This window comes from Leopardus geoffroyi, chromosome C3 (genome assembly GCF_018350155.1).
Source record: "Leopardus geoffroyi isolate Oge1 chromosome C3, O.geoffroyi_Oge1_pat1.0, whole genome shotgun sequence".
NCBI lineage: Eukaryota > Metazoa > Chordata > Mammalia > Carnivora > Felidae > Leopardus > Leopardus geoffroyi.
Genome location: NC_059338.1, coordinates 141204011 through 141219736, shown reverse-complemented (window position 1 = coordinate 141219736; position 15726 = coordinate 141204011). Strand labels below are relative to the sequence as shown.

The window sequence follows — 15726 nt, the reverse complement described above, 5'->3', positions numbered from 1 at the left end:
CCACTACTAGGATAAAGGAGAAAAGACAGTCCAGGTTACCAGGGGAAACATTCAGCATGAGGGCTTCAGGGAGCAAATGAGATGCATATTCCTCATATCATAGGCGAGACTGGCAGGCAATGGGCCAACATTTTTAGAGGAAATTAAAAGGGGACACAGGGACCATCTCCCTTTCCTGTTCCGTCTACAGGGAACAGTGCACTGAGCTATGTCCTAGACAAGCAAAACCCCCCAAGTCCCTAATATCAAGAGACTAAGAGTGTGACAGGAAAATATCGAGGGGCTAGGATTCTGATGGGGAGGCTTTCTGTGCATATATACAATAAATCACTTATATAACAGATAAACAGATATCTATAATATGTATGTACATACGTATATGTAAGACATTGACCTGTGCGAATGCGTACTAAGACACAGATCATGACCAACAGGATTCAAAATTTTGGCACAGCAAATAGAGTACCATCCTACAGATACAGTTCACAATTTTTCTGAAATATTAAACACTGCACTGTGAGTTCCCAAAGAGAGTCACAGATAAAGACAATTTTTAGACTTTTTTTTTTTCACTGACAAATAAGGAAAACAACCTTTCGGTTTGAAATAATTGAGAGAATGTAAAATATTTTATTCTTTCGCTGTGTTGCGAAAATCGTCATCATACGCCAGTCTAGAAGCTCAGCAGAGTGCTGACTCTTGTTAAGGGCTCCTGTGCAAACACACACAGGCACACCCAGCATGGAGGGTTTCACTGGATTGTGTTTTGTTTTGTTTCATTTTTTTTTTAACGTTTATTTATTATTGAGAGACAGAGAGAGACAGAACGTGAGCAGGGGAGAGGGAGACACAGAATCCGAAGCAGGCTCCAGGCTCTGAGCTATCAGCACAGGGCCCGAACTCATGGACCACGAGATCATGACCTGAGCCAAAGTTGGACGCTTAACCGACGGAGCCACCCAAGCCCCCATGTTTTCATTTTTGAGCCTCATTAAAACCTTGCAGAAGAGAAACTGATGTAATTATTTTGAATTTAGAGATTAAGAAACTGAGGCTCAGAGAGTGAAATGACCCTCCCGAGGGGTCAGAGCTGAGAAGAAAACTAACGTGTTCAACTGTGGAGCCCCCTTTAGAAGGTTCCCTTTGAGTCATACCCCCTTCTAACTCTCCAAGTTCTCTGGACCCTATTGACATTGGGTTGTCATTTTTGTGTGTGTGTGAAACCATCACTGGAATCCTCAAAGTTTAAAGTTTGATTTAGAAAAATAGGATTAAACTATTATGTTAATCTTAAGGAACTGCTTTGAGCACTTCTTTATAGGACGATACCTACTTTCATATAAAATTGCTTATCTTCTTAATTTACAGCTTAATGCCACTGTAAATCTGACACTCTTTCTTCTTTCTTAATCCATTTCATTTCAAAAGCAGTTCAGTGGAAACATTCAAATATTTAATTGCACAGACAGAAATGTTGAATAGACAGAAATGCTGAACCACTAACATATTACTGTATAAGTCTTATTTTTGTCAGGTTAACGTTATTCTTACACAATGGGTTTCTTAATTAAAAGCCACAGTCTGAAGAAAAACGACACGGAGAGTAGCGTTTTAATCAATCATTCTTATGCACTGTGTCATGCCATCAGAAAAATATTACTGGGCACTCCTCCAACTAATATAACTACAATATGAGGAAGGGGAAACTTGTCTGTGATGCTATTTGCTTCAGAGCAGGTGCTCTGAATAACTCAGAAAAAGGATGCAAAACTTTTCCTTTGGCCCGTGATGAATGCAAAGAGGTATCAGGAAACACAAATACAAAAGGTGTATTTTAAACTATAGTTTTCAGTTGCTGTTCGCTGTTGTTGAGTTTCAATGTTAGGACAGTGATTTCTATATTAGGAATGGAGAAATGTACATCAAAAAGCTAATCTCAAAAGGGAAGAGGAAAACTCTGACGGTATGGTGGCTTTTCTCTGGCCAGAAGAGATATTTTTTCTATTTATAACCTAGCAAAGACTTTAATCCATTTGTTTCAATTGCTATGTGAAATACCCCTAAAGCATTTATAGCTTTGATATTTGCAATTTGAGCAGCAACCTACATGCTTTTAATGAAAATACACCTAAAAGAGAAAACTCCATTGGGATATTTTTTCTCTAATTTTTTTTTCAATCAGTTGCCATAGCCTCTTACCACCCCCAGTGCACCGAGTTGCCAAATTGCAAACGACAGAAGGAGGGGAAACAATGAACATTCAACAAAAGGAAAAAACACAGATAATGCATTGTCCCATGCCTTCAAGAAAACTGTACAGTGAGAATAATTTCAATGGAAATGTGCTATCCATGACAGTTAATTGTCATATAAGGGCCAAAAGGATCCTAAAAAGATTTTGGCCAAAAATGGGGTGTGTGAGTGGCTCAGTCGGTTAATTAAGCCTCTGCCTTCGGCTCAGGTCATGATCTCAGTTTGTGAGTTCGAGCCCCGCGTCGGGCACTGCGCTGACAGCCCAAAGCCTGGAGCCTGCTTCAGATCCTGTCTCCATCTCTCTCTCCCCCTCCCCTGCCCACGCTCTGTCTCTCTCTCTCTCTGAAAAATAAACGTTAAAAAAAATTTTTTTTTTAATGTCAGCTACCTGATCTAGAAAGTTTCCACTTTAAGATGTTAATACCCAATCATGGATTGGGCATCTTTGCCTGTTATGTAATTTGTACGTTATGAAACTAGACATTTTAGATAATGTGACAACTCTAGAAATCCAAAATATATATAACTTGAAAGTGGAAGGAATATTGATGTGCAAGTGTTTGTCAACTAAATGGTCACTCGCCCTGGATTTCCTTACACAGCAGGCTCTCTCTTGTCACGGTCATTATTGGCAGATGGTCACCTTGAAATTACTTTCTTATTTGAAAGTCATAACCAGACACAACATTAACATTTTTACAAGGAAAGACAGTTAGCAAGTAATGCACTGAGTTTCAAACACAAGATGTCACACACTCTAAGAATCTGTGCTGCTGGGGACCCTGCGATCGATGCACAGGTCCTGCTTTTCTTCTTAAATAAAGAAGAACTTAAAGCAGGCAGGGCTGAAATCAAGAAGTCTAGGTAAACTGGATTTTGAAATACAGGATTGACAAAAAGGAGGACTTGAAACTAAGAGCAGACGCCAGTTAACTCTGAGGGCAGAGTGGGCTACAGCGAAGGTATGGACTTTGGGGACAAAGATTTTCCTTCAAATCCCAGCCCTGCCAGCATTAAATATGAAACCATGGACAAACCTCATTTCTCTACTCCCTCCTTTACTCATACATAAGTGGGCACAGACACACCTATCTTGGAGAGTTCTGTAAAGATTAGAAGTACTATATACAAAAGCACTCAGTGCATTGACTGCAAACTCATACACTACAGCTGTTACATTATTATTTTTGATAATACGCAATATTACAAAATTGCCTTTCCAAGTATTTTGGAAACTAAGAAGTATTTTCTATGAAAACAAGGTAACTAATTAAAATCACAAGTAATAACTAATACTTACTGAGCACTTCCTAGTGACTTGTTAAATGTGAACAGTCAGGGAACAAATCCCATTTCCACAGACACTGCGGATAATGAAATCAAAAGACACAGAGTGTTGCTCAATGTTACACAGCTAGTAAGGACTGGACCAAAATACCAGAATGAGGCAATGTGGCCATGGAGTCCTATGCTCTAAACTGCTTCACTCTGTGGTCTCACTGATGATTGTTAAGGTAGGTGTTTTTCATCAACCCCCCAGAAACCTATTTATTTTTATTAAAAAAAAAATTTTTTTTTACTTTTTTTTTTTTTAAAAATTTTTTAACGTTTTATTTATTTTTGAGAGAGGGAGAGACAGAGCATGAACAGGGGAGGGTCAGAGAGAGGGAGACACAGAATCTGAAACAGGCTTCAGGCTCCGAGCTGTCAGCACAGAGCCCGATGCGGGGCTCGAACTCACGGACCGCGAGATCATGACCTGAGCCGAAGTCGGCCGCTTAACCGACTGAGCCACCCAGGCGCCCCTTAAAAAAATTTTTTTAATGTTTATTTATTTTTGACAGAGAGAGAGACAGAGCATGAGTGGGGGAGGGGCAGAGAGAGAGGGAGACACAGAATCCGAAGCAGGCTCTAGGCTCTGAGCTGTCAGCACAGAGCCCGACGCGGGGCGCAAACTCACAAACCGTGAGATCATGACCTGAGCCCAGGTCAGACCCTTAACTGACTGAGCCACCCAGGCGCCCCAGAAACCTATTTATTTTTAACATACTTGAACTACAATATAATATCATGGTTTCCTTTTTTAAAAAACAGGTTTATTGAGCTATAACTCACATACCAAAATTCATTTGACTTTTATAATACGGTGGTTTTTAATATATTCACAGAGTTGTGCAACCATCAACTTTATTTTAGAACCTTTTCATCATGCCAAAAGTAAGTGCTTACCCACTAGCTGTCACTCCCTCATCCCATCTCCTCAGTCCCTAGCAATCACCAATCTACTTTCTGTCTCCACGCATTTGCCTAATCTGGACAGTTCACATAAATAGAATCACGCAAAATAAGTGGTCTTTTGTGACTGTTTTCTTCCGCTCGGCGTAATGTTTTTTAGGGTTCATTCATGTTGTATCACGCATCAATACGTCATTTTTTTTAATTGCCATTGTGTAGTTATACCACATTTTGTTTACTCATTCAATCATCATTTAGATTGCTTCTACTTTTTTTGCTGTTATAAATAATGCTATTGCCAACATTCACGTACAGATTTTTGGACGAACGTACGTTTTTGTTTCTCTTGGGTATATACCTAGGAGTGGAAGTGCTGGGCCATTATTACCCTGTTTAGCTTTTTGAGGAACTGCCGTACTGTTTTCCAAAGTGGCTGCATTACTTGACATTCCCAGCAGCCACGTTTGAGGGCTCCAATTTCTCCTTGTACTTGCTAACACTTGTTAATGCTCATCTTTTTTGTTACAGCCATCCTAGTGGGTGTTAAGAGGTATCCTGTGGTTTTGATTTGCATTTCCCTAATGATGAATAACATTCAGCATCTTTTTTTGTGCTTCTTGGCCATTCATAGATCCTCTTTGAAGAAATGTCTATTCAAATCTTTTCCCATTTTAAAACCGAGTTGTCTCTATATTTTAGAGTTAAAGAGAGTTCTTAATATATTCTAGATACAAGTCCTTTGCCAGATAATGACTTGCAAATATCACCTCTCATTCTGTGGATTTTATTTTCACTTTATTGCTTGTGTTCTTTGAAACACAAAAGTGTAAGTTTTAATGAAATCTGATTTCTCTATTTTGACTTCTGTCATATCTAAAAAAAAAACAACACTGCCTAACTCAATGTTATGAAATTAATTTCTATGTTTTCTTCTGCAAGTTTTATAGTTTTCCTTCTTACATTTAGGTCTATTTCCATTTTTGGTGTAGAGTATGAGGTAGCTTCATTTTTTTGCAGATTGATATTCAGTTGTCCAACCTGTCCTTTTGTGAAAAGACAATTCTTTCCCTGTTGCACTGTCTTGGCACCCTTATCAAAAAAGCAACTGGTCACGAATGTAAGACTCTCAGTTCTATTTTATTGATCTATATATGCACCCTATGGCAGTTTTAAAAATCAGATGTAAGAAGAGTGACAAGGGAAAAAAATGTACTCTTTTATGTTTGCCCATGGGGTTATCTTTTGGAATGCTCTCTTTTCTTCATGTGGATTTAAGTCATCATCTAGTGTTTTCATTTCAACTTGAACATTTGCCTTTTGTTGGGGAGCTGGTCCACCAGCATGAAACTCTCCCAGTTTTTATTTCTCTAGGAATGTCTTCATTTCTCCTTTATGTTTGAGATTATTTTGCTAGCTATGGAATTCTTTTTATTTTTCTTTCTGCATTTCAATGTCACCCCACTGCCTTCTGGACTTCGTGGTATCTAATGACCACTTAGCTAGTAATCATATTGAGGATCCCTTTTCCACAGGAGTTCTCTTTCCCTCTGCACTTTCGAGAGACTCGCTGTGTTTTGGCTTCTGACAGCCTGAGAAGCGTCTAAGCATATTTTTTGAGTTTATCGTACCTGAAGCTCACTGAGCTTCTTGGATGTGTCACGTAAGCTCTTTCATCTAACTTGCTAGGCTTTTGGCCACTATTTCTTCCAATAATCTTTCTACCACCTCTCTTTCTTCTCTCCTTCTGAGGATCCCATTACACATATATCATTACACTCGATGGTGCACAAGAGATTGTGTTCTTCATTCTCTTTTCTTTCTGTTCCTTAGTATGAATAATCTTAATCAACCCAACTTCAAGTTTGATGATTATTTCTCCTATTAGCTCAAATCTGCTGCTACGCCTCTCTGGTCATTTTATACTCAAGGTGTTAGTACTCTAATGCTCCAGATTTCCCATTTGGTTCCTTTCTATATTTCTTTTTAAAAAAAAATTTTTTTTTCAACGTTTATTTATTTTTGGGACAGAGAGAGACAGAGCATGAACGGGGGAGGGGCAGAGAGAGAGGGAGACACAGAATCGGAAACAGGCTCCAGGCTCTGAGCCATCAGCCCAGGGCCTGACGCGGGGCTCGAACTCCCAGACCGCGAGATCGTGACCTGGCTGAAGTCGGACGCTTAACCGACTGCGCCACCCAGGCGCCCCTTCTATATTTCTATGTCTTTATTAATATCCTTTATTAAATGAACTATCACTGTCATAATTTCCTTTAATTCTTTTTTTTTTAATTCTTTTCTTTTCTTTTTTTTTTTTTTTAACGTTTATTTATTTTTGAGACAGAGAGAGACAGAGCATGAACAGGGGAGGGTCAGAGAGAGGGAGACACAGAATCTGAAACAGGCTCCAGGCTCTGAGCGGTCAGCACAGACCCCGACGCGGGGCTCGAACGCACGGACCGCGAGATCATGACCTGAGCTGAAGTCAGCCGCTTAACCGACTGAGCCATCCAGGCGCCCCTCCTTTAATTCTTTAGATATGGTTTCTTTCAGTTATTTGGACACATTTATAACATTGATTTAAAGTCTTTGTCTAGTAAGTTCAGCATCTAGGCCCCTCACGAACAGTTTCTATGGACTGTATTTTCCTGTAACATATATACTCTTCTGTTTCTTTGTGTGTATGTAACTTTTGTTGAAACTAGACATTTTAGATAATGTGGCAACTCTAGAAATCAGATCTGCCCTCCTCCAACATTTGTTGTTGCTGATTTCCGTTGCTGTTGCTACTTGTTTGTTTGGTGACTTTCTCGGATTAATTCTGTTAAGTCTGTCACTCTATTGTCATGCATGACCACTAAAGCCTCTTCTGGGTTAGTTTGATGGTCAGCAAATGCATGGCCAGAAATTTCACTGATTGAATTGAACTAGTAACTCTCCCCTCTTTGTGGTGAGAGGCTCTGTGTGCGTTCTGGAGCATGCCTGCAATACCCAGGCAGTTTACAACTCTGCTTTCTTCTTCACTTCTTGCCTCCGCGGAGCCTCAGTCAGCCAAAGGCAAAGGACTGTGATCCCCTTGATATTTCCCGGGCATGTACCCTAGAGTGTACACGCACTGGAATATACATCCCCGGCAATACGTCAGAGCTTTTCAAAGCCCCTCATGGGCATCTCGTTCATCAGATTTTCTTTGTCAAGCCTTTTTCTTTGCCTCAGTTGGTACAACTGCCTTGGGCAGCTGTGGTATTTAAAAAATGGCCACTGACTGTTTTGACTAACATCCTGGGACAAAGCTGTACTTAAGAGCGAGATCAAATAATAACACTGTCCTGAGCAGCACAAGATACGTCAAATAATGGTAGTGCTCTGGATACGAAGCTTTGCAAAATGCCCCAAACCTAATCTGGTGACAGTAATGCCCACAAGGCTGTGGTCTTCACAGCTAGAGTTGTAAGACTGCCAGTTTTCAAGGCTATCTGGAGGTGGGGAGGAATGGATGAGAATAAGTCAAGTTACTATCCCACAACTCCTTCTGTTCTTACTGAGGTTGAGCAGATTTTCTTGAATAAATGTTCCTCAAATGGCTGCAACTCTTTGGTTAATGTACAGAGCTCTGCAGAAGTTGATTTCGATGTTTTTTCTCAGCGCTTTCATCACAGAGTTACAAAGATATTCCCTCGGTCATTCCAAAATCCTGTCCCATCCCCCAACGGTTTATAAGAGTAATTAAATACCTGAAATTTCAACAGGAACTCTGAACACTCTAAATATCCTTACCTATCATACAGTAAAAAATTCTAGAAAAGAATACCCTTGTCCCTTGTTCCTGAAATAGGGAGAGAAGATCTTTTTCTTCTCCAGGCAGCCCTCTGAGTGCAGTGGCAGTATGAGACAATTTCCCCTACATTCAGGAAAGGCCAAAAAGGATGCTGTGCCAATTGGTCATATGTACGAAATAGAAGTGGTAGGATTTTTATATCCCTGGGACTTCCGACACAACTATGAAACAACTTGAGAAAAGAAATTTTATTATAGAAACGTATACAACAAATCCCATTTGTGAGTACCTACCCTGTATCAGATACTGTGCTAATCACGCATGAATATGACAGACACAGCCCTGCCTTCTTAGGGCATATGATCTCAGGGGGCTACAGGGAATTAAAGAGGCTGTTAGAATACTGTGTAAGTACTTAAAAAGGAGGTATAAGGTGCTTTTGGACACATGCAAGGAAGGACCTCTAACTTATCCTCCTAAAAGAAATGACCACTTCTCTAACATCTGAAGGATAAACAAAAATTGGCTGTAAAGGGGATAGAAAAGAAGGAGAAAATGAAGGGAGACAGGGGCGAGAGACTATCACATGGGATGGTCTGGTGGGAGGAGGAATTTTGGCTGAATTAAAAATAGTAAAGGGCAGTACTAAGAAATATGGACAGAGCAGTAAACCTGGCATTTTGGGAAAAGCTGAATCCCTGACCAAAACCATAGAGTTGGAAAGGAGTATTAACCATGGGATTCCATGGTGAATTAACTTTCACATTGAATGTTAATGTCTCTAGGCAGCTGGAGATAGAACAAAATGAGTGAAAAACTCATTTGGGGAGCACAGCTTTGGTTGTAACAAGAAACTTTCACGGCAGTTGAACCAAAGAGAGGAAGGATTTTTTTTTTTTTAAGAAAATGAATGACAAGAAAGAGGAGAAAGCAGAGAACAGTGTTTGAATCTGAGCGCGTGTCCACAGTCAGCAAGGGCACTGAACACTGGAGGTCACTGTCTAAACATTTGATGTGTCTCCTCCTCCTTCCTGACAGAACCCTGATTTAGTTCAGATGAGGGAAACAAAGGCAGAAGGAAATGGTAGATAAAATTAAGTTTCTTTATAACCTGAAGCCCATTGACAAATATTTGAGGTAAATACAGAGTGAAACATTCCTCTAGGGACTCCCTACTCTCTTAAAGTTAATGCTTTCCTAGAGGGAGAAAGGACTTCATCTCAGCAATAGCAAGGCCCCCAGTATCTTGTGAGTCCGCTTTAGCATATGAAAGTCCTTTTGGAAACCTTCCTTTTTCCTTACCCTCCCCCCCAGCTCCCAGGTATATAATCAGTCACTCCTCACACCCCTGATGCAGCTCTTTCTGCCCACAAGTCCTATCGCCCTGCTTTCATAAAACCACCTTTTTGAGTCAAAGGTGACTCGAATTCATTCTTGGCCATCAGCTCCAGACCCCCACCACTCCAAAATCATTTGGGTGTTGACTTCCTCTCAGATAATCCATTCAAGTTAAGAGAAATCTGACCTCTCCCTGGCTTCAGGAGTTGATCTATTGGTTTAAAGATAATCTCACAGCCCCTTGCCAGTAATTCATCCAGAATGGAAATGTGACTTACCTAGCTCAATCAGACTGAAGGAAAATATTTTTGTTCCCTGGTTGATGGAGAGGTACACTCTTTCTCCAGCTGGAAGCTTGCTGTCCCAGCCTGCTGCCAGCTTCCTGGTCCCTCAGACTCCTTTGTAACTGTGAATGCCCATGGGACATGGTTATGACCACCAGGACAAGGTCTGCTAGGAGGTTTCTAGAATGCCATTTGGGCCTGGCGTGGCGGTTCAACAACGTTATGAAGCTCTCAAACACTTTCTAACCTTTTGTTTCAGGTGCTGCTGGCAGCCATCTTGACATAAGCCAGCACAAGGACAAAGCTAACTGGGGAGGAAGCGAAGACGCAAGAAAACCTTCTGCCTGGGTGCACAACCTCTAAAGTCTGCCCTACTGCTAGGCTTCCTTCACCGGAGTCCATCAAATTCCTTGTTACGTAAGCCAGGTTCCAGCTGCGTTTCTGTTACTTGAATTTGAAAGCATCCACAAAGCTATAGTTGGGAAATAAACTCACAAAGAGACCAGGAGATGAAAGATTAGATGGTAGAAAGAGAATCCGAAGAGCTCAGTGTGATACAACCTGAGAGAGGATGAAATTTTACAATGGAAGGAACCGCTGACGGTGCTAAATGTGATGGATTTATCCAGGAAGATGTTTGTCCTTTTTCCTATTTCTGCTTTGGATATAGAACCTCTTTAAGTCCAACTGTACTCGTCGTCACCATACCACGGTTTTCTGGCTTATTAAATACTTAAAATCTAACTGATGGTGGCCTCTTTACAATTGGATTATGATGATTATAGTGTGCTTTTACAAAGAAATTCAGAATAAATATAGTCGAGTAATGCTTATTTAATGTAAGTAAACTGAAACCACCCTGAGCCTTTTTCTCCCCAAGTAGAAAAAACTCATCAGTGAAGACTTAGAAATCTTGCCTATTTTGTTCAAGATGTTCTTTAACAAACAACAACAACAACAACAGCAAAATGGAAAAATGTAAAACACCTAAAAGTAGGGAGAACGGTATAAACTTCCATATATCTATGACTCAGAGTCCAAAGTGATCAATATTTTGTTACTCTTGCTTTTCCTCTCACCTCTCCCGGGAGTAGCTACACTGGCTGGTGGTCAGAACAGCCCTCTAGTTCTCACCTACTTGCTTTCCCCCATCTGCATGGGAGGGGCAGCTGTCTGTCAGACTAGTATCACTGCCTGCAGTCTAGGCCAGCACAATGGTCCAACCTAATGTGCTTTCCAAAAGTGGACGTATTCTGAGTATAAATGAAGAGAAGGAGGAAAAGTAGCTGGGGGTAAGGGAACAAACACATAGGTTCTGGAATGGAGGGAATGGAGGGAAAGCCAATATTGTATTAACACCTCAAAAGAGGCTCAGGGCAAGAGATGATATTGTCTCTTAGCTCAATTATACCAGATGCCTGAAAAGGTGAAGCCATATATTTCTAGGGCCACTCATACTTTTGGAACCTGATGAGATCTAATGAAGGCCTGCCAACTTGAGCGGCCTTGCCCTGGGAGATATTTTCAAATGATATGATGATGAACTAGACTAATTATTAGTGACTGAATGGAACTCTAGTAATGTGCCAGTATCTATTAACTGTTATGATCCTTTGTTATACAGGATGCATGATAAAAACAAAACAAAACCAAACCAAACCAAACCAAACAAAACAGGGGGTGACCTGTGGATATATAATAGGATATATATTGGATCTTTGTCTCAGATTCCTGGCACTGAGCTCCTTAAAACCCTTAAGATTTCCTGAATTATAGGAGTGTCTTGTCATTTAAAGGAAGCCTTTTTGAGCAAAACTGAGTTTATGTTAATGAGGTGACTTAGAATGGGGCCCCCTGATAACCTCAGGATGGTCACCAAAAAGACCAAATGATTGAAGGGTTAGAACTTGTAGCCTCACCCACCAGCCCCCAGGACAGGGTAACAGGTATTGTCAATTAATCTCTGTAAGAACTTGAACAAGATTTGCTGAGCTTCTGTGTTGATGAAAGTGTCCACACACCAAGAGACAGCAACATCCCAGTTCCATGGGGACACAAGTTCCTGCACTCAGAACCTTCTGGACCTCATCCTAGGTACCTCTTTATCTGGCTGTTCATCTGTATCCTTTATAACATCCCCTTCACAATAAATGGATAAACCCAAGCAACCATTTCTGAGTTCTGTGAGCCACTCTGGCAAAGCAATCCAACCCAAGGAGGGAGTCGTGGGAAACTCCAATTCATGGCCAATCAAAGCACAGGTGGCAGCCTGAACTTGCAACTGGGGGCAGTCTTGTGAGACTGAGCCCTTAACCTGTGGAACTTGATGCTCTCTCCAGGCAGACAGTGTCAGAACTGAGTTACATTTGTAGGACACTCGGTCAGTGTCCCCTGAGAACTGGAGAATTGCTTGGTGGTGTTGGAAAACACGTATCGGAGAAGTAAAATCAGCTGACTGAGCAGCAGAATGTTATGTCTGAACGACATCTATATGGCAGTTAGATTCTCAAGCTGGACGGAAGCCCATCTAACCTATAAGGTAGATGACATCTTCTACATTTTGAGTAGAAAACAACATTATTAAAACTATGAGTTAATTTACCTCCCACTTTATTAATACAGGTAAGAAGAAGAAAGAGCTTACCAAAGCAACAGTAAACTTCTGACCAGCCTCTACCAAAATCACAGACATTCTTACCGTTTGGATTTAATCTACCAAAACAAAAGCTTCCAATTTCTTTCTCTCTCTCTTTCACTCTCTCCCTCTCTCTCTCTTTGGCATTAAATTGTTAGAATCACTTAGTGATTCTCTAGCCTACAAATCTGCCACAACATTTTCTAAAAATATTGCCTTTTTTTTTTTAATAGACTCAGAAGTAGTTCTCCAAATATAGCCCAGGGATACCTAGGGTATTCCTTGCCCTTCAAGGGGGTCTGTAAGATCACAACCATTTCCTTAACTATACAAGAATGTTATTTGCCCTTTTTATACCCAAATCTTTCACGGTGTACAATGGAATTTTCCAGATGCTACCTGACATATGATAATAACACCACTCTAAGTGACGTGTATGTGAAGTAGATGTGAGAATCCTGTTTTGTATTAAGCCAGACATCAGAGATGTATAAAAATATAAAACAATTCCACTCTTCGTACTCCACATTTTTGTTTAGAAGACAAAGTTACTTTTTAAGTTATTTATATTAGCATGTAATGAAATGTTTTATTATCTTTAAAGAATTCATAAATAGTACATTTCTTTTTAGTGTTAATCTTGAATAGTTAGACTGACAGACACAACCCCCCATATACAGGCTCCTTGGGGTGCTCTGTAAGTTTTAAGAGTGTCAAGGGTTCCTAAAGTCAAAATGTTTGAGAACTGTTCTTCAAGAAAAATTCCTTTCTTCCCCGTCTAAACTGACCTTTTTTGGGTAATGGGAGAAAAGATTCTTTTCCAATCTTTTTTTTTTTTCAAGTTTATTTTTATTTATTTCGAGACAGTGAGATAGAGAGCGAGCAGAGGAGGGGCAGAGAGAGAGGGAGACAGAATCCCAAACAGGCTCCATACGGTCAGCATACAGCCTGATGAGGGCCTCGAACCTACAAACTGTGAGATTGTTACCTGAGCCGAGACCACAAGTCGGACGCTTAACCACCTGAGCCACCCAGGCGCCCCTCTTTCACCAGTCTTTTTGCAAATGTCACTGGATATAAAATCAATCTCCTCCCTGACATTCCTCTACATGGTAGGCATTCTCTGATTCTGAGTAGGAAACAGACAACGATTCGTGGGCACTCACGTGAAGCACTCACCTTCACTAATTCTGTGTAGCCCGTTTCTTTTGGGGTCCACCATGGCTGGGCTTTCAGTCCATGCACGTTGTAGAGGGAACGCTGCCACACAGATGCAAAATGTCCCCTCTTGTGCCCAAGCTCGTACCACTTATAGGCCTGAAAGGACAAAGAGACTGAACTACAAATGAAGCATTTTTATTAATTTAAAACTACAGTGTCATTTAAAAAAAAATTTTTTTTTATAGTTTTGTATTTATTTTGAGACAGAGAGAGACAGAGCATGAACAGGGGAGGGTCAGAGAGAGGGAGACACAGAATCTGAAACAGGCTCCGGGCTCTGAGCCATCAGCCTAAAGCCCGACGCGGGGCTCGAACTCACAGACCGCGAGATCGAGACCTGAGCTGAAGTCGGACGCTTAACTGACTGAGCCACCCAGGCGCCCCTGAAGTGTCATTTTTGTAACATGTAAATAAACGGCTGCTAGTCAGGGCCCAATTCTGTTAACACTGGCGAGAATACGATCATTTGAGTGGGTTTCTGCTCATGACCCACGATGACAAATGCATGTATGCATTTTAGTTTCACTCTGAGGCTGTATGCTCTTGCAACACAGGGTTCATGCTGCGATAACTGTGGTCTTCCTTGGAGTGTCCAGCACAGAGTCTAGGACATGTTTGTCAAGCGGATAAATAACATAAGAAACCATAGCGGATTGTATCTTTTGGCTTTCATTTCTCAAGTTCTAAGTTTCCCTTAAAAGGAAAGGGCTAGGGCTAGGATTTTAATAATTTCTTCAAAGACGTTTGCATTTACTGAATCGGATTGCTAAAAAGAAATGTTACGTCTTTGCCCATGCACTTTCTTTCCAAGTCCCCATTTCAGAAGCCGGCCCCGAGGTGGCGGAGCACAATCCTCCATTAAACTAAGCAGACAGAAAGGAAATATCATTCTGAGCTGTCCATAAATACGGCGGTAGCCCGCAGTGGACTTTTTTAAGGGGGAAGTTTTGTTCCTTTTTTGGGTTTTCTGCCGCCATGAGGAATAACATTTGTGGCTTTCATCTAGTTGTGACATGAGGCAACTTGCCTCCAAGAAGACTAGCCTTTTCAGGGACAGCTGGCTGCAAGGTATGCTGCTCCATATGTCTCCTTCGAGTGACACCCTCACCATATGCTCCCCAGGGGCCCTCCCCACGGGACTGCTGCACCGTGCAATCTCCACTGTCTTCGGGGTGGAAGGCCCCCCGAGGGCTGTACTTACTAGTACTGCCTTCATGACTGCAAGTCTGCACTAACGGTTGCTTTGGAAGAGGGCGTTCGAATACAAATTCTGATCACTTAAACAGAGGCATTTAATATCAGGTGGATGAAGAAGCTATGCAAAGAGAATATCTTCATAAAACGCCAGATAGACTTAATTAAAAAATATTTTTAAGCTTTATTGTTTTTAATTCCTTTTGGAGAGCAAGAGAGAGAGAGTGCATGGGAGGGGTAGAGAAAGGGAGAGAGACTCCCAAGCAGGCTCCACGCTGTCAATGTGGAGCCCGACGTGGGGCTTGAACCGAGATCATGACCTAAGACGAGATCAAGAGTCGGACGCTCAACTGACTGAGCCATCCAGGCGCTCCAACTCCAGATATACTTTAATGTAAAGACTAGTACCTTTTAAAGGTCTTAAAATTCTTAGGTCAAAATTTCCTTCACTAGAAAAATCAAGCGTGGTAACAGTACCACGTCATATGTTCAGTAACACTTTTCAGGTTATTGCTCACTTTTACATGTGTAATCGCATCTGATCTCTTTAATAACCTCAAATATCTCCATTTTACAAATGTTGAAGCTAGTATTGAAAAAGGCTAAATATGTTGGGGCACCCGGGTGGCTCAGGTGGTGATCCCAGGGTTGTGGGACTGAGCCCTGTATCGGGCTCTGCACTGAGGGTGGAGCCTGCTTAAGACTCTCTCTCTCTCTCTCTCTCTCTCTGCCCATCCCCCACTTGCACGCATGCTCTCTCTCTCTAAAAGACAAAAAGGAATTAAAAGAAA

The 15726-nt window shown here is 41.2% G+C and overlaps 1 protein-coding gene across 1 annotated transcript in view; it reads right to left on the bottom strand.

Moving 5' to 3' along the window:
* Window positions 1-15726, bottom strand: part of ASPH (aspartate beta-hydroxylase) — a 224123-nt gene that overhangs the window by 28986 nt on the left and 179411 nt on the right. The window contains exon 21 of the mRNA XM_045455143.1: window positions 13700-13837. Within this exon, the coding sequence (XP_045311099.1) occupies window positions 13700-13837 (138 nt within the window). The remainder of the gene's footprint in view (window positions 1-13699; window positions 13838-15726) is intronic.